Source organism: Onychostruthus taczanowskii, unplaced genomic scaffold (genome assembly GCF_017590055.1).
Source record: "Onychostruthus taczanowskii isolate IOZ18803 unplaced genomic scaffold, ASM1759005v1 scaffold34, whole genome shotgun sequence".
In the NCBI taxonomy this organism is placed as follows: domain Eukaryota; kingdom Metazoa; phylum Chordata; class Aves; order Passeriformes; family Passeridae; genus Onychostruthus; species Onychostruthus taczanowskii.
In genome coordinates, this window is record NW_024500794.1 from 5,903,450 (window position 1) to 5,923,310 (window position 19,861).

The 19,861-nt window shown below is 47.1% G+C and overlaps 3 protein-coding genes across 10 annotated transcripts; 1 reads left to right on the forward strand and 2 right to left on the reverse strand.

The window, feature by feature from the left end:
- The first annotated feature begins 28 nt into the window (after positions 1-28).
- Positions 29-6,557, forward strand: NEPRO (nucleolus and neural progenitor protein). The gene is made up of 9 exons (XM_041411009.1): positions 29-197; positions 321-475; positions 1,192-1,268; positions 1,376-1,507; positions 1,869-1,946; positions 2,782-3,143; positions 3,810-3,871; positions 4,950-5,200; positions 5,659-6,557. The coding sequence occupies exons 1-9, from the start codon at positions 44-46 to the stop codon at positions 6,053-6,055; spliced, it is 1,668 nt and encodes a 555-aa protein (XP_041266943.1). The 5' UTR covers positions 29-43; the 3' UTR covers positions 6,056-6,557.
- A 153-nt stretch (positions 6,558-6,710) lies between these two features.
- TAF13 (TATA-box binding protein associated factor 13) lies at positions 6,711-9,040 on the reverse strand. Its single transcript, XM_041411011.1, has 4 exons — positions 8,954-9,040; positions 8,752-8,830; positions 8,168-8,265; positions 6,711-7,332 (listed from the first exon to the last, which is right to left on the reverse strand). The coding sequence occupies exons 1-4, from the start codon at positions 8,978-8,980 to the stop codon at positions 7,162-7,164; spliced, it is 375 nt and encodes a 124-aa protein (XP_041266945.1). The 5' UTR covers positions 8,981-9,040; the 3' UTR covers positions 6,711-7,161.
- Positions 9,041-10,399: 1,359 nt separating this feature from the next.
- On the reverse strand, positions 10,400-15,238 carry GTPBP8 (GTP binding protein 8 (putative)). 8 transcript variants are annotated; one of them, XM_041411036.1, is made up of 7 exons: positions 14,902-15,238; positions 14,485-14,583; positions 13,878-14,008; positions 13,444-13,543; positions 12,916-13,034; positions 12,347-12,470; positions 10,400-11,643 (listed from the first exon to the last, which is right to left on the reverse strand). In XM_041411036.1, the coding sequence occupies exons 1-6, from the start codon at positions 15,193-15,195 to the stop codon at positions 12,386-12,388; spliced, it is 828 nt and encodes a 275-aa protein (XP_041266970.1). In that variant the 5' UTR covers positions 15,196-15,238; the 3' UTR covers positions 10,400-11,643; positions 12,347-12,385. The 8 variants fall into 8 exon arrangements, with proteins under 8 accessions (XP_041266970.1, XP_041266969.1, XP_041266968.1 ...); XM_041411035.1 differs by having other exon boundaries at positions 10,400-11,742; XM_041411034.1 differs by having other exon boundaries at positions 10,400-11,745.
- Positions 15,239-19,861: the final 4,623 nt, after the last annotated feature.

Genomic DNA, 19,861 nt, shown 5'->3' on the forward strand with positions numbered 1-19,861 from the left:
GCGATTTGGTCCGGCCCGCGACTCTCCCCGCCGGCCCGCCCGGATGGTGCCGCCCACGTTGAAGCTCGCCGCGCGCAGCGGGAAGATGGCGGCGCCCAGGGCGGCGTGGGACGGGCGGGACGAGCCTTGGAACCGGCTGGACGTGCCCTGGCCCGCGAACAGCGCCACGGTGCCGCTGGCGGCCCGTCACCCCGCAGGTCCCGGCGCGGTGCCGAGGGTTGGGGGGTGTTTGAAGCCGCTCCCGGGTGTTTGCGGCGGGTGGTCGGTCGGTGGCGGGCGCTGGTGCCGGCGCTGAGGCGCTGCCCCGGTCTCGCCCGCAGTGAGCTTACTGTCGGCGCTGCGGCGGCGGTGCGACGTCGCCGGGAAGCGGCTGTCGGGGCCGGGCCTGGCCGCCGAGGGACGCGTCCTGCGCGCCGTGCTCTACGTGTACCACAGCAGGCTGCTCCGGCACCGGCCCTACCTGGCCCTGCAGCAGGTGAGCACCAAGCCCGCCTGGCAGCCGGGTACTCCCGGCCCCCCGTCACCACTCCCCGAAAAGCCTTTCGAGTAACACTTGGCTCCTGCAGCAGGTGCATTTTTGTCCTCTCACGGTTGAGCCCAGTGGGTTTCTTGGTTCTGTGCAGCAAGCGCAACTTCAGTTTTCCTGCCCTGGTCTCCCATACTCCTGCTGAGACCTGAAATAGGTACAATTCCATACCTTGGCAGACATGAATAATACAGGGACATCATTCTTAAGTAATTGTAACGATGGGAGGAATAATCATCCTATTCTACTTATTAGATACTTTCTGTTTTAAGATGAAAAGTGAACATCATAACAGTTTTCCAAGAAAGGGGTTGTCAGCAGTTTCAAATAACTGTTTTGAAATGGAGTAGGAATGGTGCTTACCTTCTTGATTTGTTTATGTGTTTTCCTTCTTGACATCCAGTAGTAAAGGCCCTTGTATACAGCAGGGAAATCATGCAGCACCAATTAAACATGTCCTACTCCAGTCCTTCACTTAATTCTGTATTTACAGCAGAGTGATGAAGGGATGTGTTTCATCACAGTGCAGATACAGAAATGTCCCAGAACATCCCATCACACAAACCTCCAGTGTTAAACTGATAATGTAGTGACAGTTTAATATAGTGACAGTTCTTAGACCAGTCTCTCAAAATACCAGTCAAAGGAGTTTTCTTTTCTCCTAGGTAGAGCAATGTTTGAAGCGCCTGTGGAAAATGAATCTCGTGGGTTGCCTGGAAACTCTGGTAGAACTGATTCCCAAGTAAGTGATATGATCCCATATCTTGTACTATCCATTAACTCAATCTGCAGAGTTAAAGGAAGAGGATGTTAGATCATAACCAACTCTTCATCCTTGTATCAACACAGGAAAAATGCATCCAAAGTCGACACAGAGTGCTTGGTTCCCAGCCAGCCTATGCTGGAAACTGTGGCTTTGAAGGTATTGGGAGGCTGCAAGCTCCTATTACGCCTACTGGATTGTTGCCGTAAAGCTTTTCTGTATCCTTTTTTCACCACAAAAACATTATGTTAGAATTCACCAGTAGCACCTCATGAGACCAAAACGAGGTTTTGTGTAGGCCCTGGATTGCTGATGGACTCAGCTGTGCAATTCATACATGCAACTTGAAGTTTCTGTGATAGCCAGAAACCTTCTTTTCAAGTTATTATGTAGGAACCTCAGGCTGTTTGGCTAGCAGCTGTTCTGGCCTTGAGCCAGAACAGTATCCAAACAAAGTCTGGATACTCATCTCCCAGATTATTCCAGGATATCGCCTTGTGAATTGCCTCTAGTTGGTGTGTTCAGCAGGTCTCATTACATGCTGTTTGTTTTTTTAACCTTAACTGCTCTAATCTTCAGCTTGTCCATTAAACACCTCTGCTCGAAGGAATTCATACTCCTGAATACTGTGGCTTCGGGGCTCCTAAGCCGGCTCTGGTTTGTGTGTTCAAAAGTCTGTCTTGTTTGTGTCTGTCTGTTTGATGTGCCTGTCAGGGAGAAGGGCTTGTAATTAGGCCTTGCTGCTAAGGGAGCTTTATTCAGTTGGGAGTAGGAGAAGGGAGGTCCCTTCATGCCTTTGGACTTGATTCTAGCACCTGCAGAGCTGTACAGGTGGAGAGAGACTTCTTACATATTCTTATGGAAGGCTTTGTTCTTGGATCTTAATAAACTGGCTGTACCTCTAATGAAATCACAGTGTTAGTGTCAGCCTGCCACAAACACCTGGTACTCTGTGCCTCACGCTGAAATGGAAAGGCTGGGTTAAACATGTTCTATTATACTGTTGAATTTTCTAGGGGAATTGGTTGTTCTGGTTTCTCTCAGTCTGGGAGAATAACTGCTGTCTGTAGCTGAAGGAGTAACAACATTGTTAGAACAACTTTCTGTGGCACAAGAAATCTTCTAACTCCAGGAAACGTAGAGCAGGCAATTGTGTGGCATCAGGCCTGAGTTGGTGCAGGGTGCTTTTGTGGGAAGACCTCATGGCACCTTGGATGTGACCCAAGAACCTGATGGATCCCAAGTGTGGCACTCAGCAAAACTCTATGGAAGTGGAGGGGCTACTGATCAGGAATTTTCAAGACACTCCTGCATTCTGATCTGGAACAGTTCCTTAAAGCTCAGACTTAAGGAAAGCAGGGTGATAGAGTGTAAAAAGGTAAATTTGTACTGAAGGGAAACAGGGAAAGGACCATTGAGCTGAAGGCAGTTGTTCAGTGAGCATCACGTTTTGCTAGAGGAGACTCCATTCCTTTTTGTCCTCTGTCTACAGGATTCAGTACAGGTGTGTATTGCAGACCCTCATATCCTTGTACAGTGCCTTGTCAACAATGCTTCATCTGGTATCTGAGACCCAACAGACCCCTTATATCAAGGGGTTTGCCTTCCCCTCTGATATCTGTGACTTCCTTGGAGTTAACGTATCTTCTGAGGCAAAGACACAAAATGCTAAAATGCTTACAACAAAAAAATCTACCAGCTGGATGAAGAAGTTCTTCTCAGCATTTCCAGAGGCAGTATCAAAGGTTGGGAAAAAGAAAAAACCTGAGACCTGTACAAGTGCTGTGAAAAACCGTAGCATCCTGTGCTCTGTGGACATTGGAGAGGCAGTTGTGGCGCCCACAACCAGGAGAGGTAAAGCTTTATGCCAGTGTAGTGGTTTCTGACATCTCAGAGACCGACTGCAACTTCTGTCCAACAGGGCCAAGCACTTCTACTACCCACAGTGTGGTTCTTGTACAAACTCCCTGTCCTTGGAAGAGAATGCTGCATGTGCCCTTGCCTTTATAAAGCTGTGGATAATGTTGGTATCGTGATTTTTGGGGGGTGTGTCTTTTAAAAATGATACAGCCTTGAGAGAAGCAGGTAATGAATGCAGTATACAGGTCCTGAAAACAGTTATTTGTACTTTCCTGCTTTTGCATAGCTAAGAAGCTATGGGCACTGTCTGCAGTCCGTACAAGAGTAGGTAAGGCTGTATGTACAGGATGCAAGTATCCTGTGCTTGCTGGTTCTGAGCTGTGCCCAAATCTTCCTCTGCAGTCAGGGCAATGGCCAGTGACTGCAGCCATCTATGTGTTTGTGTGAAGCTTTTTATCCATTAAGTTCTCCTTTGGAGCCATCTGTAAACCTCTGCATGCTCTTCATTCCTTGCCAGCTGCAATGCACGAGTGTAGTCCCCTTGAGTTTGCCTGGAAATGTTGAGTACAGGTGTGAGCCTGCTGAGAGCTCTGTGGCATCTCTGTGCAAAGAAATAAAACTACCTCAGTGTTGTAATGGAACTTTCTTCTCTGTCTGTAGGGAAGCACTCAGGGTTTGATGTGAAGAGCCTGCTCAGGCCATCCAGACATCCCACACAAAAGGTTTGGATGGTATTGTTTTATATGTTAGGTTGGTGGTTTGGGTTTTTTTACACAATAGTTTTGGGTTTTTTGGTATTTTAAAGACTCTTAACACTTGAAATATGAAAATGTCCCCTTTTCCTGCCTTATTTTTACTTGTCTAGCAACTCAGGTTAGTTCTCGGGTTCCCTATCATCGGGATGACCCCGAGCCAGCCCGATGGTCGCAGTTCTTCGTCTGTGGTTCTCAAGGTCGTTTATTGTTGCTTATCTAAGATGTTTTTTCTCCAGCCTGCCACAGGCCTGTCTGGCAGGTCGGTTCGAGGCACACTACACGCCTCCCGGGATGGTGCTATCTTTTATACTAAAAACTACGTATACTATGTTTACAGTTACTTTCCAATACCTGTCACCTGTGTTAGACAGTGACTTTCTACTCTAAACCAATCTGTGAGTGCCAACATCATCCTGAGCATGGATGCCAGGGGGAAGAAAGAAGAAGGACAGGGCACGCCCAAATCCCTCCATCTTTGACCCCCTGACCCCCATGTACAGAATCCCCCTGTACAAGGTTCTAAATCCCCCTGTACATGGTTCCAAAATTTCCCCTTCACCCCGTGCTTACTACTACTATGCTACTTAGACTTTTGTGACCTGCAACTCTTCATATAAGGTTGGTAATTTCTCCCAGGGGCTAAGATTGAATCCCCAAGTGTTTTTGGCCTTCTGCCAGGGCTTATCAGCCCCCTGCCAGTGGCTCAAGCCATCCAGGTCACCCAGAGGGGTGTCCTGGGTTCCGACAGTTAGTGTGGAAGCTTTGCACAGAAAATCAGTGACTACTTATTTCTGATTAGGAATTTGGGCATTTGTTGGGTTTGTCAAGTGAAATGACCAGAGACCACGTCAGCAGTAGACAGGAATACAAATTCTAAAGATCTGCCTCTTCTTTTTGTATTCCACAAAACAAGACTGCTCTTCCCTTTTCTCCTTAGAAAATAAGGAATGTTCTCACAAAAGTCCCTGTGTTCTGCTCCCTTCCAGCAGAAAGGATCAGACACATCATCTTTTTAAAACATTATTTCTGTTACTGTTTGTTTCAGGATCTAAGCATTGGATCAACACCTTTTAAAGCAAAGTCATCACCACTTTCGTCTCAGCTAGCAAAATCACAGCAGACTGGATCTCTTGTACAGATGGTCCAAAAAGCTGCATCCTTTGGGGAGCTGTCAGAGGCACTCAGAAAAGCTATTCTGTGGTGCAAAACCAACAAATTCAAATCAGAAACTTATTTTCTGCGTAACAAGTTGTTGAAAAGCAACCGATTACACCATGTGGAAGCTCAAGGATGCAGGTAGTTTTGCATGGGTGTGGGATTTCTGAGTCTAACATTTGTATTTTAATATTAGGTATTTTGCTATAGTATAGTGAAACACAGTGGTCTAAGCCGTTCTTTCAAAACTCACGATCACTAGTTCAGGTTACTGGGTGCTCTGACCATGAGCATTCTGTTTAGCTTCAGTCACTTGTGATTTAAAAAGAATTTAAAAGGCTAACAAATGTACAGTACTTAGGAGGGAGGATGAAAATGCAACTTAAATTATCTGCATGTTTTATGGTAACAAATGTATGAGGCAAGTGTTGTGTTTATTCAGGCTGCTTTGGCTACTGTTGTACAAGGCATTGTTCTGTTTCCTTGGTATGACAAGGAAAATGATAAGAGACATAATAATGAAATTTCTCCAAACTCCAAATGAAGTGACACTTGAGTAGCTGATAAAGTTCTGTTTTGTACACTTTGCTCCCTTTAAGCTTGAAGAAAAAGCTGCGCTGTGTCAAAACATCTGTCCGTAAATTCCTCCTGTGTGGGTCACAACACGCACGCTGGCCAAGGCAGCACCTCCGGGCACGGTTCTGCCAAAGGAGGAGCAGATCATCTGCACTCTCGAAGACAGCCCCAGACACTGGTGGGCAAAAGCCTCCTGACCTTTCTGGGGTCTGTGGGAACAGTGCATCACGCATCCTCCCAGCTTACCAAGATGGGTCTCCGAGTCAGGGAGAACATTCCAGCATTGATACAGGACGTGTCAGACTAAGCACAACAGGGACCCCTAAGCGGCTGCTGCTGGAAGGAAGCCCTGGCCCTGTGTGGAAAGAAGCTGCTGAGAACACAGATATTGATTCTATTTTTGCAGCAATAGGTGTCTGATCCTGGACTTGAAGGAGGAAAGGGGTCAAAGTCATTCTAGTTTTTTTGGGGTTTGTTTGCTTTCTTTTTTTTTTTTTTTTGTTTTTTTTTTTTTTAAGAAAACCCCTCTGAACCCTAATGGTGTCTCAGTAATTCTCATGATGAATTCTGTTAAGAAAATAACAACCATTTTATTATGTTTTTGTAAACCAGCTTTTTTTTAATGGCTGATTTTTACATTGTTAAGGGTGTTTCAAATAACTGAATAGTCGCCATCCTTTTACCTACCTTTGTTCAAGAACAGTGACTTTGTTACCCTTACTCAGTCTCCCCTCTCTATTGCCTGACCACATGTTAAATGCTGCTGTCAAATCCACAGTGCAAACAGTTCCCATCCATGGCAGAAAGGCTGCAGCTGATCACTCACTGCTGCTTTGGACAAAAGACTTGCCAACACCTTTCCAAGCCTTACACCCTTCCTTCTGTGCTGCTTGTGGAGGGGACAGCCTTGATGTGCAGTATTATTGCTGTTTCAGCATTTGTTACGCTTGTTCTGAAATGAGGAGTTAACTGAACCTGCCTTCCCGTAGCTGTTCCAGAAGTAGGGAAAAACACAGGTGTGGCCTGTATTACCCGCCTTGCATGAACTGATCAATGTACATTTAGTTAAGAAACGTGGGCACAAACTTATGTTTTATTCAAGAAGCATATACAGAGCAAAGAGCACAACTTTGATAGTAGTTTGGGCTTGAAGTCTTCATACAGATAACCAAGATCCATTTTCAGGGCTTCCTGTCACAGGAATACCCAGTGACAACTAAAACAATTTCAGAGAATCAAGAATCATCAGCCCGTGAGCCATCTGATGCAACACAGGCCTACTTGAAACAGACTCCTGTCACTGCAGGATTTTTTAGAGCTCTTTTTCTCATTTCATCAAATGGTATAAAAATACCTAAGTATACCACATACAATCAAGTTTTAGCTGCTTGAATATTTCTCAGAAAAGGCTGGGAGTGAGGGCAGACATCCCAGCAGTGGCCTCCAACCCTTCCAAACAACACATACTTCCTTCTTACGGGGCAGCAGGTGCCCAAATAATGCCCCAGTGCAGCTTGTGCACAGAATCAAGACCCATAGTTTGCTTCATCAAAGGCCTTTCTGGCTCGTTTCAGTTCTTCATTCATGGTTAGGAGGTCTTTAACTCTGGCAAACTTCCGGGGGTCCTTGCGTATTAGAAAGACAATGTCCTCAACCTGCACCCGACCCTGCCGCCCGATGGACATGGCTTTGTGTGTCTGTTAGAGGGGGGAAAAAAAGTCAGCAGCATCCCTTTGCCATGGTGCTTTTTTTAAGGTCTCAATTCCACTGTAGTTCCTGTCATTTTGTAATAAAAAGTAAGCAATTGCTGTTTCTGGGCACCATCATCCTAGTCACAAGAGAACTTCCCAGTAAGCCATTGACTTACTCTGCTGTCACTTACACCCTGAACATAACCACTACATATACATCACATAATGGTATCAGAACGAAGGCCAGATTACACATAGCACACCCAGGCTGCAGAATGGCTGAAGATTAGGCACAATTTGGAAGCAGTGTGAGGTAACTGAATCAGAGGACAGTGTAGGGCATTTTGATAAGGATAGGAAAGACCAGCATTTCAAAAGAAAGGAGAATGTTTGGATACTTAGAAATGGTGTCCAGGTCTGAAAGAGAAATGGCCTCAGGCCCAAGAATGCATTCCTTTTTTAGGGCAGAGCTAAGCTCCCATCCATGTACAGATACTGGGCAAACACAAAAAGTTGAGACTTTCAAATCTGAGCCACATTTTCTGTCAGCTGCACATACCACAGTGATGCCACGGTGAACCCCAAAGTCAGGTGGGTATTTCCCCTCCTGCAATACTGATCTAACTGCTCCTTAAAGACTTCAGTGTTCTAAATCCACATGGAGCAAGGTGCATAAATTTTGCTTTAATCTTGAGAAAACAAAATCCAAGTTTATGTTTCTCCTACTAATGCCATGATTTTGGGGCCTGGGATAATGCAGTATTTGAGTCAGAGATAATAACCTTCAAAAAGCTGAAGTTCTGGTGAGGATGTTTGACCATGCCATCTAGAGCTGACTTACCATTTCAGTGATAAACTCTATTACCAGGTCCTCAAGAATGTCCACTGATTCTGTGTAAGGGTTCTGGTCGTCTCCGAATCCATACATCATGCACCTTACTGCACAAAGAAACACTCAGCATGAGGCTTTCATCCATTCAGTGCTGCACACACCTAGTGAGAGCTCACCAGCCTGCACGTTCCAGCACCAGGATGGCACTCTCATCTGTCAGGCAAGACAAATCTTGAGGAAACATACAAGAAATAAACAGAAGCCAACAAAAGCCCTCCTGTAGGGACAGGAGCTGTACATACAGAAGAGCATGTCTGAGGACAGGCTCTCTCTGAATATTCATTCAGGCTGCAAAGCACTGCATAGTGACAGCGCAGCTGACTTTGGGCACAGCTAGGTCCAGAGAATGCACTAGCAGTATTTTTGAGGGGGGTCTACATGGCAGATTTCTGCAATTGCTGCCAAGGCACATTGTGAAAGCCGCTGTTTTGCTAAGGAGAAGTGAGTTTTGGGACCCCATAGCTGCCAGCTCGGGGTTTCAGCTGAGTGGCCCGGTCGCGCTGGGCAGGGCTCTGTGGCCCGGCCCGACTTACGCTCTTTGGAGAACAGCCGCTTCCTCCTGCCCTGCCCGCCGTCCAGGCCCCCGCCGGCGTCCTCCGCGTCCTCTTCGAACTACACGGGCACAGCGGAGGGGAGGCCACGGTCAGCGCCCGTCTGGCCCCAGCCCCTTCCCGCCGCTCCCCCGTCCGTGGCTGGGCTGTGCATTCCCGGGAAGGGCAGCCCCTCCGCACTCACCGGCACGTCCTCCTCCTCATCCGCCATGGCTGCCCGGCGGCCCGGAACAGCTTGGGCGGCCCGGCCCCGCCCCGCGGCCCCGCCGGGGCGGGACGGGCGGCGCCGCCGGGCCTGCCTGTGCGGAGGGTACCGCCGTGGTATTGCGGCGTAGGTGTCGTGAGCCTCGCCAAACCTGGATGTGACATTCATTGTTGGATTGACAGATCGGGATAGCGTGGTTTGAAAGTGAGCTCGGGAGGTGTCTGTTAACCCCCCCTGCTCGAAAGAGGGTCAGCCACGAGGTCAGAAAGCGTGGCTTTTCACAGTCGGTTTGTTCGGTTGGCAGGGGCTTTTCCTTCCCTTCAGCGAGGCACACTTGCCCATGTACACAGAATCATAGAATGTAAAAGCGTTGGAATAAATGCCCTTAGCGATCATCTAACCCCAACTCCCCTGCCGTGCACACGGACCCCTCCCACGAGACCAGGTTGCCCAAGGTAAGTCCCCTCTTTCAGTTTGTACCCATTCCCCCTTGTCCTGTCACTACAGTTTCTGATGGGCCCTGTCTGGCTTCTCTTTAGGCTTCCTTCCCACACGGGAAGGTTGCTGTGAGGTTTCCACCTTCTGGACAGCACCTGACTCTCTCAGCTTGTCTCTGTAGGGGAGGTGCTCCTATAGTATTTCATAGAGTTGCTGTCAGCCCCTTTGCTCCAGCCCTGCCCTTGAGCATGTCCACTGTTCCCCCCCCCGTTTGGTGCCCTAGGCACATTTGATAGCAACGCACCTCCTCCAGATTACTCATAAAGATGTTAAACCGGACACATTCCAGAATGCATCCTTGCTGTGTTCATTTGTAACTGCCATGCAACTAGAGCATGACCCACTGGCTTCTCTGCTCTGAGCTCAATTGTTTAACCAGTTTTTACTGACCTACTAGTGCACCTGTCCAGGCTGAAATGTTCTAATTTGGGACACTTGCAAAAATACTGCCTTTGCAGTGTCAGGGTTATGGTGACAGACCAGACCAGACACAAGACAGAGTAGAGGAAGAAAGTGGAGAACATACTGCTGAAAGACCAGGGAAGATGCACAATGTGAAATCCTTTTCCGTGGAAGCTAATACTCAACATCATTTCTGTAAATAACAGCTGTTGAACAGGCAAAGCTTTACCACTTAAGTGAAGCTTATGCACTGCAAACAACTAAAGACATTTGAATTTAAACAGAAATGAGCTCTACTGTATCAGTATGCTGCCAGGCCCACCCACCACTCATCAATGAAGGGGAAAGGGAGATCATTTGTGTCCCCAGCCTGAGAAAGTGCAGCTCCTCACTCTACAATTCAACTGGTTCCTTAAGAACCTGGCAAAAAAAAAGTCCAGTAGTGTGTCAAGACACCTGCTTTCCCAAAGCCTGTTTCCACAAAGGCAATTAAATCCAAATTTTACTGTTTAGTAAACAGGACTGTTTAGAGAGGACTTGATTTTATTTACTGTTTTGTCACAGGGGCATTGTCACACTCAAGAATCAAACCATAGTATTCTCTCCTGCAAATGACTGAGCAAAATGCAGGAGTTACTCCAGTATCCAAAGCACTTGTGAATAAAACCAAGATGTGTCCAGAGGTAAAACTGGTTTTTCTGGAGAAGATGGTACCTAATGTTCTATGCACACACATCCAATTTGTTTGTACAAATGGATTAACTGCACATATTTAATGTATCTACATGGTTAGTAAATTACTTCCTAGCACTGTAAGGAGTTGTAATGAAATGTAAGGGGTTTTGTTCTGAGGAGGGACTAAAACCAGAACCAGTACTTTTTAATATATTCAGGGTTATTTTCAGAGGCTCTTGTGTCAAGGCTGAGGCCTTGAAAATTACAGCCTTGACAAGATTGATGTTTTTGGAAGATCCTGGTTTCAAGATAGTACAAAAAGGCCCTTCCTGAAGTGTTCACTTTCACCTGTTCCATCTGTATAGCTCATACTGCATTTCTGGCATCATGCATCCCTTGGGCTGGTTTGCCCTGCAGCATTTTGGGATTAAGAGACAAAATATTAACAGAATTACAGGCTTGATCACTAAGGTGCAGAAGCTGGAAAGCCACATTTACCACATTCCTCACATGCTCGTCTTACATGTATGCTGAAAAGAGCATACATGTCTAGTGTGGTACAAGAAATTGCATAGTGAAAGAAAATTGTATTTCTAGTCCTGTCAGAGTGGTTTAGAAAAGAACTTTCCTTTCTGGAGGTTTAAACACTTGATGAAAGTAACTGACAACTGCATAACCACATCTGGCCATGTTAAGACATGGCAAAGATTGAGTGCCAGGATTTGACACAGGCACTTCATAGCTTTAGACTAAGTTCTCCTGTATGAGGTCTGCTATTGATGGCTGTCCTTTTGTCCAGTTGTGCCTTGTAACTGGACAGTTTCAAGTGCTCTTAGACAGACACAGCTGCTGTGGGAAGCAGTTCCCCTAAAGCGTACAGGACACATCAGTGTTGTGCTTCAGCTGCCAGGGTAGAGCCGATACAGATCACGGATGGTGTGCCTCAGATCTGGCAATTCATCCACGTGGAGCTGCAGAAATTCATGCTGGATCTCAAAACAGAAGGTAGATGCAGCACTGACTCATGACAGTGTGCAGGACAGGGCTCCTCTAGATGTCAGTCTTTTATTCCACTCTGTTTCAAGCCAACACTCCTGGAAAAGCAGATCCCATAAAAGATGTGTTCTTTCCTTCATCCCTGTGGAACAGGGACAACTCAATGTCTGCAAGCAAGGCACGCTATCCTGCTACACCTACTGAACACAGGACACAGAAAAGAGTTACAAAAGTAAAATATATAAGACATCAAACACACCTTCACAGATAACAGGTTGGCTATTTCCAGTCTGCATGGCCTTAGAGAAGGTAGGTTGCACAGGAGGTAGTTTTTGGCCCCTGCTATCCTAACCCTAACCCCAGATGAGAGAAGTAAATCTCCATGTATCATACAGTTCAACTGGGCAATAGAGTTTACTTAATGTTAGGACTGTAGTTTTTCTTTCCTAGATTAAATGCCTCTTTAGTAATGATATTACTAGACTGTCTCTAATTCCTAAATATAGCAGAGGTTAGGCATGGAGTAGTAGATTTTTGAACATTTCAGTGTAGGGAGAGGAAATGCTGTACTAAAACTTCCCTTCTTTATGGAGGCTACCTACTTTTTTTCTCCTTATCACAATCATGTAGGTTTTATGGAACAGTTTTATAATAACCTGGATTAACTCACACTGCAAACTTCCTGAACTGATGAACGAAATAAAGAAAAAAATTAGCTTTATAAATACTAATTTATTCAAAAATACCATATAGTAACTTAGGTTATTTGCAACAAAAACCCCAGACGTCTGGTTTTGGTACCTTTTGTTCCTGATGAGCCAAGCAGATTGACAGGTCTTTTCAGCTGGCCTCTGCAGTGGGCAGGTTTCCAGTAACATGGGCTATGAAACACCTGAGCAAGTGAACCCCCGAGAACTCCACAGAACTGTGGAAACAGAGGCATAGATGTTCAGTGCCACATATTGATGTGTCTTGGAGTAATAAAGGCAAAGAGCCACTGGCTGTGCTCAGTTACATGTCTCAGAGTACACACTGGGAAAAGCCTGCACTCTGGCTATGTAATCCAACAATTGCAGCTCTTACTGTTACCAGGACTCCAAATAAAATGGGAAAGCCTGCTACCATGCAGCACAGGAATTGCTGCCTTGCTTTGAGAAAGGCCAGAGGAAGAAGCACACTTGGAAACAAACTTCAGTCACTTGCAGAGAAGGGGGAAAGAATGGAAAGGACATTTCCCCATCAGCAGCCCACCCTCTATCCTTGGGGCACAGAGAGGTGCTGCCTCTGGAGCAGACAGACTTGTGTTAGGTATCTTGCCCTACTGAGCTCATCACCAGAAAGGCAACACCAGCAGTGGAGAGGAGCTTTACCTGACCAGGAACAGCTGAGGAAAGCATCCCTGAGTGCTCTCCTTTACAAACTCCTGGATCTCCAGTACATTCTTTAACAATAATCCCCTGGAAGCTCGGTCAATTTTTGTTAACACCATCTGCATGGATCCAGAGAGGGAGGATTCAGAGAAGAAAGTAAGATTATTTTGCTGTTAAGCTGGAACATCTGTAAGAGTCCTAGACCATCTTACAAAGCAGTCTGAAAGCTCTGGTCGTATCTATGGGAAAAAATAGTCTAACGCAGTTCACCAAAACTATGGCCTGCATAAGGAGTGTGCCTTTTCAAGCTGCTCAAGCTGAGCACTGAAAAAAAAAAATCTATTTAATAAACCACAAAAAAACCCCTCTTAAATCCCATTTGTCTCCCTCAACACATTATAAACCTATTTTATTAACAATAAAGGGTTACTGCTTCGGTAGGTCAACTTGCATAAGCTCAGATGGAGGTACACACCTTTCTAGATTACCTGTACCTTATAACTGACCCAAGAATGAAGCTCTCCTTACCACATAAGGAATCCCAAACTCTTCCAGCATCTCTACTGCAATATGATCTGTTTTCTGGAGTCCAACTACACCATCAACTAATAGAAAAGTCCTCTTCAAGCTGCCGGAAATACAAGCAACAGTAATTGTCACCATTATTACCTGCTCTGCTACTTCCGAATTCATAAGCAAAAACAAGTAACATGGGATCTGGGGATAGCAAGAGCCAAGAAAAGCCATGCATGGAAACTGAGGGTCAGCATGGAGCAGCACTTCAATCTTTCCTGCTGTTTTAACCTGTCAGAGCATGAATGAGTGACATTGCAGAAGCTTCCAGGGAAATGATGTCAGAACTAATGGATTGAAGCAGTTACCCCTCTGCATTTTCTCCCCTCATAACATGATGCTGTATAGGGGTGGCTTTCCATGTGCTGAGGTACAGGTAAGTCCCTTACTTGCGCCGTTCCTGCAGATAGGCCTCCACCATCTCAACAAAGTCCTGCGGGGCACGATAGCCGTATCCTGGCATATCCACCAGAGTAAAGTACTTCCCTACTTTGAAGAAATTCATTTTTTTGGTGTGGCCCTGAAGAGAGGATTGAGGCAAGATGAAGCACAGGGGTGGTTTCTAAAAAAGCTGCTTTAAGCAGTGAACTAGGATGTGCTCTGCAAAATATCTCTATACCAGACCCCTGCCCCCCCAGTACGCTTTAAACTGCCCAGTCTCCTACCTGTGTAGCAATGCTACATGGCTCTAATCATAAAATGGACTAAAAATACCTTAATGGGTCTCTAAGCTTGGTTCTTCTCAAAGGCCTTTAGAGCAGACCAGCTCAGGTTGTGCAGCTCCTTCATCTGCCTGAAGAACTAGGCTGGGCTCCTTCTGCCTCTTGCTGGGCTAGAGCAAGGCCAGTGCCAGCCACGAGGATGGCTACCAGAGCTGGCACTTTCTGTCATTTCAGGCTACTCAAGAGCTTGTTCCCGCCCACCCTTCTCAGCCCTATCCTCTGGACTGGTACCAGCTTATGACCCAAAGGGAAGGAAGTTAAAAACGTCACTCACTGGAGTTTTTGACACTCTAACTTCCACTTCCGGAGCCAGTGAAAACAAGGCCCGGATTAAAGACGATTTCCCCACATTGCTTCGGCCGATGAAGCACACCTGCAGGGGAAGAGACAGAGAAGGCACATCTACACCTGCCCACCTCTCGCTGCAGCCAGTCCTGGTCACTTCTCAGCCAGGAGCATGTCAGGCTGCCGAGCTGCACAACGGCTAACAACAACAACAACAACAAATAAAGGGTGTGTTAAAAAGCAGCAAGTGCCCCACATATTGCGCAGCGCTCTGACAGAGCTGCACCACCACTCCACCACTCCTTTACTGGCGCAGCTGAGCCCAGTCCGGGGTGGCCCGGGAAGGGGGAAGGCGCTGCCCCGGCACGGTCCCGGCCGAGGAGCGCGGGGGCAGCGCTCGCCTGACCTCGGGCAGGGCCGGCGGCGGGGCATGGTCCATGCGCACGGCGGAGCTCACGTAGTCGATGGGGTGGCCGCGGTCGGACCTGAAGAGCGCCTCGGCGCGCTGCAGGGCGGCCAGCCCGGGCTGGAAGAGGCGGAACGGCGCCGTGTCCGTGCCGGGCGCCAGGTACCGCTCCAGCTTCTGCAGCGGGAACACGATCGCGGTGCGGCGGCTCCGCTCCAGCCGCAGCACGTGGGACAGGGCGGCCAGCGGCAGCGAGGCCCGGCCCGCAGCACCACCCGGCCGCAGCAGCAGCATCGCAGCGGCGGCGGGCAGGAGCCGGCCGGCCCCGGAAGGCGGCGGGCGGAACAGCGGGGCGGGACAGCGGGGCGGTGCCGCGGCTGCCCGCATCCAGCCGGGGGCTGTCAGGGCTCTGTACGGCGTGTGCGCTCGCTGCCCGCATCCGCTCCCGAGAGCCGCAGGTGCTGCGCAGGCCCGGCTGTTTGTAGAATCACAGAATATGCTGAGTTGGAAGGGACACACAAGGATCGTCATGCTGGGCCTGCACAGCACCATCTCCAAATCACACCGTGTGCCTGAGAGTGTTGTCCAAACGCTTCCTGAACTCTGTTAGGCTTGGTGCTGTGACCACTTCCCTGGGGAGTTTGTTCCAGGGCCCAGCCACCCTCTGGATGAAGAACCTGTTCCTAATATCCACCCTAAACCTGCCCAGACACGACTTCAGGCCATTCCCTCGGGTCGTATCACAGGTCACCATAGAGAAGAGATCAGTGCCTCTGCCTCATGTTCTTGAGGAAGTTCTGTACTGTGATATCTCCCTCAGTCCTCTCCAGGCTGAACAGCCCAAGTGACTCCTCCTATGGCATCCCCTCAAGGCCCTTCTCCATCCTCATTACCCTGCTTTGGACACTCTCTAACAGCTTTATTACCCTTCTTATGCTGTGACCAGAACTATACACAATATTCCAGGTGAGGCCGCCCCAGCTCAGAGCAGAGCAGGACAGTTCCCTCCCCTGCCTGGCTGTGATGCTGGGCCTGATGCCCCCAGGACAGGGCTGGCCCTCCTGGCTCCAGGGCACTGCTGGCTCAGATTCAACTTTCCATCCACCAAGACCCCCAGGTCCCTTTCCATGATGCTGCTTTCCAATGTCTCATTCCCCAGTCTTTCTGTACACCCATCCAAGGTACAGAATCTGGCACTTTCTTTTATAGAACTTGATACAGTTGGCGATTGCCCAGTCCTTTAATTTATCGAGGTCTCTGCAGGGCATCTGCCTTTGAGGGAGTCAACAGCTCCTCCCAGTTTTGTATCATCTTTTCAGCTCCATGTCTTCGTATGTCTGTTCTCAGGCCAAGCCCAGCCACACTGTCAAGCTGCTGAGGGCTCTGTGTGCTGATGCCCTGTTTGGCCAAGGAGTAGGCCAAAGCAGCCCTGTCCTATAGCACTATCCACCTCCTGGCTGCAGCCACCACTTTTCCAAGTGCTGTTCTGATGAGTAAAAAAATTACATTTTTTTCAGGGAAAAAAACCCCCAACACATTTTCTCAAGGAGTGTTATGGTGTGTTGTCATGGTGTGCATCAGTTTCCCTGGTTCCTCCCTGAAGTTTCCTTCCCCAGGTGGGTTGTCAATCACCTTTCCTTTCCCCCACCTTGACCCCTGCTGGGCACTATCAACCCAGAAATTCCAGGGTAGCACTGAGTGATTGGCAGGTTCAAAGGATGCTCTCCACCCCCTGGGGGGGCATTGGCCCATCCAGGTGTCCCTCTCACCTGAGGCCCTCTCCCCCCGCCCCGTACCTGGTGGTCCCTGTGTTCCCTCCACTCCCCTTCTCCCCCGGGTTAAAAGAGCAGGCACACCACGCGCAGTGAGTTCTCATGGAGCTGTTACTGGATTCAGGGGCTGTGCAGCCCAGAATAAAATCTCTGGATTAGCCCTCTGTGAGGACCAACTCCTTCTTCACCGTCACCTTAAAAGGTTTCTCCAGCACGGGGAGGCCTGAGGAGTGACCCTCTTTTATCAACAAGCCCCAGCACATAAGCACTGGAGCTTGGGACATGCCTGGAGTTGTCCCCACGTGCTCATAGCTAGACAGAGGGTCTCTGGGGTGCAAAACTACAGGTGCTGCTATTTGGCTCAGCAGCTGGGACCAGGCACGCCAAGGCAGTCCCATTCAGTAATATTGATAAAATCCAATATTGGAGAACTATGTAGAGGTCAGTGTTATTTTGAATAAAATAAACCCAAAGCAACCATAAAACTGTTGTCCCCTGTGTTCACACTATAGTAAGAAGAAGCCCTGAAGTTTTACTACTTAATTGATATGTATCAGAGTGCTGTTTTCCTATCAAAAAATACACATAAAGCTTTTTACATTGTTCTCCTTCATGACTACAGTTCATAGGGCTGTAAAACCACAGAAATGAATGTATGTCCTTGACACATTTCAGCTTCAAAGTACTGTAATTTTAACACCATCAAATGAAAGTAAACTTCATCAGTATCTTCACAAAAGTAACACATGAAAATATCCTGATGTTCAAACTTACACCCAGGCCAGCCTGGACATTCTGTGGAGCACTGCCTTTCCTTTGAGACAGAGACTCCTTTTTCTTCTGTAGTCACAGCCCTCTGTTTAAAGGCCTGTAAGTCTGGATGGTTTCATTATTACAATGAATAGATTCAGGGCCAGGAAGGACTGTTAGAAGATAACAGAGGCTATATCCTACTTTCTTTGTATTGAGCTCTGTTACAAAGCTATAGGGAGAGAACTTTGATCCCTTAAGAAAAGGGCAGCCAACAACATACATGTTTCTCAGAGATAGCTTTGAATATTTTCTAATAAGACAAACTTCTACTGAAATCCATAAGCTGCTTCTCAAATTTATGATCAATGAAAGTGCTTAACAGTGAGAGGTTAATAGGGTAAACCTAGGGAAAAACCCCTGTATTCTACCTCAGTCCTGTACATTAAGTCCTCTTAAAACCTGCTTGGTTTCACAGCAAGACAGAGCTCAAATGTGCATAGCTCAGGACAGACAGCAGTCACTGGCTGCTACATGCATACTTAGAAGAATGCTCCCAAATAAATCTACAGATGACTTTTATTTATATGGGACAGGCCTCTCTCCTGTCACTGCCTATGGCACAAATACTTATAAATGCAGGGGAAAAAAAAAAAGGCTAATCTTTCAAGAATTACTTCAGGAACACTGCTAATCCTTTTTTTGGGGGGTACTAAAGCAGCAGCTTAATTGAATTGAAATCTGTGGTGAATCTATTAACAGAAAAAAATCACTGGCAGGAGAGAGACATGTTCATAACCAAACGAGCAGGTAGATTTCCTCATTTCTGTGCCAAATTGTGACACATGAAGCAGAACAAGTGCTTTCAGCTACTTTTGCCTCAGAGTCCCACACAGTTCACAGCTGCAGGCAGCAGACTTGCCTGCTTCACAGCACCTGCAATAGTTACTCCTGCCAGGCACATGTTCTGCAGCACATTACACCCAGAACAGCTGGCCAGATGCAGAAGGGAAGGCAGCAGAGAAACTGATCGGCCCATTTAACGCCACATCTGCAGGCGTGATGATGAGAACAGAGGTGCCCAGTACACTAGCCAGGGTCCCAGCCACTAATTAAGTCTCTTTCTAATGTGACTACATAGGTAGCAGAACAAATTAAGGTGATATAGGACCTTTTGAATACTTCTAATTTTAGCAGAGAGCATGCAGTAAAACCACATCTAAGACCTGGAGACTGGAACTGTACATTTCAGTAGAAGGTGTTGGTTTTTTTCTTGGGCCAAACTGCAGTCTAGGTTCTCTGGGGCAGACCGTATGGAGATGGAAGATGGCAGGTTACTGTGGACAGAGCTGGTAAATGACCAACATTTAAGCCTGCTTTGTATCTCCCCTGAAAGACTCTGCTTTTTATAGTGCATGTTATTGCCAAACATCAGGCGTTCACACTGACATTGCCTATGGCTCATGTCTGTGGCAGCAGATGTCTCTTTTCAGTTGCTGGCTATGTAGTTCAAGTGTTAGGGAATTGCTACAAAAGTAATTTAGTCCACATTAAAAACTCTGACAATCATTCCTCTGGAGTTTGAAAGAGGGATCTATAACCATTGACACTGACCTAAATTGCAAACAATAGTCAAGATCACGGAGCTGGAAGGAAGTGGCAACCCTAGTTGTCTTGTCTGGTCTGATCTTGTCTATCCCAGCATTGTGAGACATGTCAAACCATCATTCCTTTCAGATATCTGTTGGAGAAGAGTAGCTGTGAGACCAACTGGAGATGGAGTTCTGGGAGAGCAGTGAGGTGCATTTGGGGCAGTTGGTTTAGGTCCTGTGAACCAAAACCAGCTGAGTTCTTGAGTTTCATTTCCCTCAAGAGAAAGGTGGACCAAATATTGTCACCAGGAAGCATGCTGGAAAGGACAGGGTGAACACACCAGCTTGCCTGCTTTCTTTTGTGATATTAACAGCACTACTGACTGAGTCTGTGCTTGCCCTTAAAGTACATCTTATCTTCTTTTCACTTGAAAGGTGGTTTAGGAACTAGAGTTACTAGGATATGGAGTTTTAAAGGCCAAATTATTTGTATAAAGTGCTAAGAAGCTCTGCATTTTCCTCTATGCAAACTATGCGATTGGGTGCAGGGTGAAGTGTCTAGTCTTAGTTTTAAAGGTTCTATAGTAAAGTAATGAAAGAGAGCCATTATTATTCATGTGGCAGCTAACACTGCTAGCCACAGCTGAGGAGTCGTTTCCACTGGTTTTACAGAACTGAAATTCTCTTTTCAATATCTGTGTTAAATTTTTTGGTGTTTTTTCTCCCAGACCCAAACTTACAACATCAGTACTAGGAAAAACCCAATGAACGTCTCTGAAAGTTAAATGTTTTGGGGTTTTTGACTGTCAAGTGAAAAGAAAAAGAACTTTTCAGAATTAAAGTTTC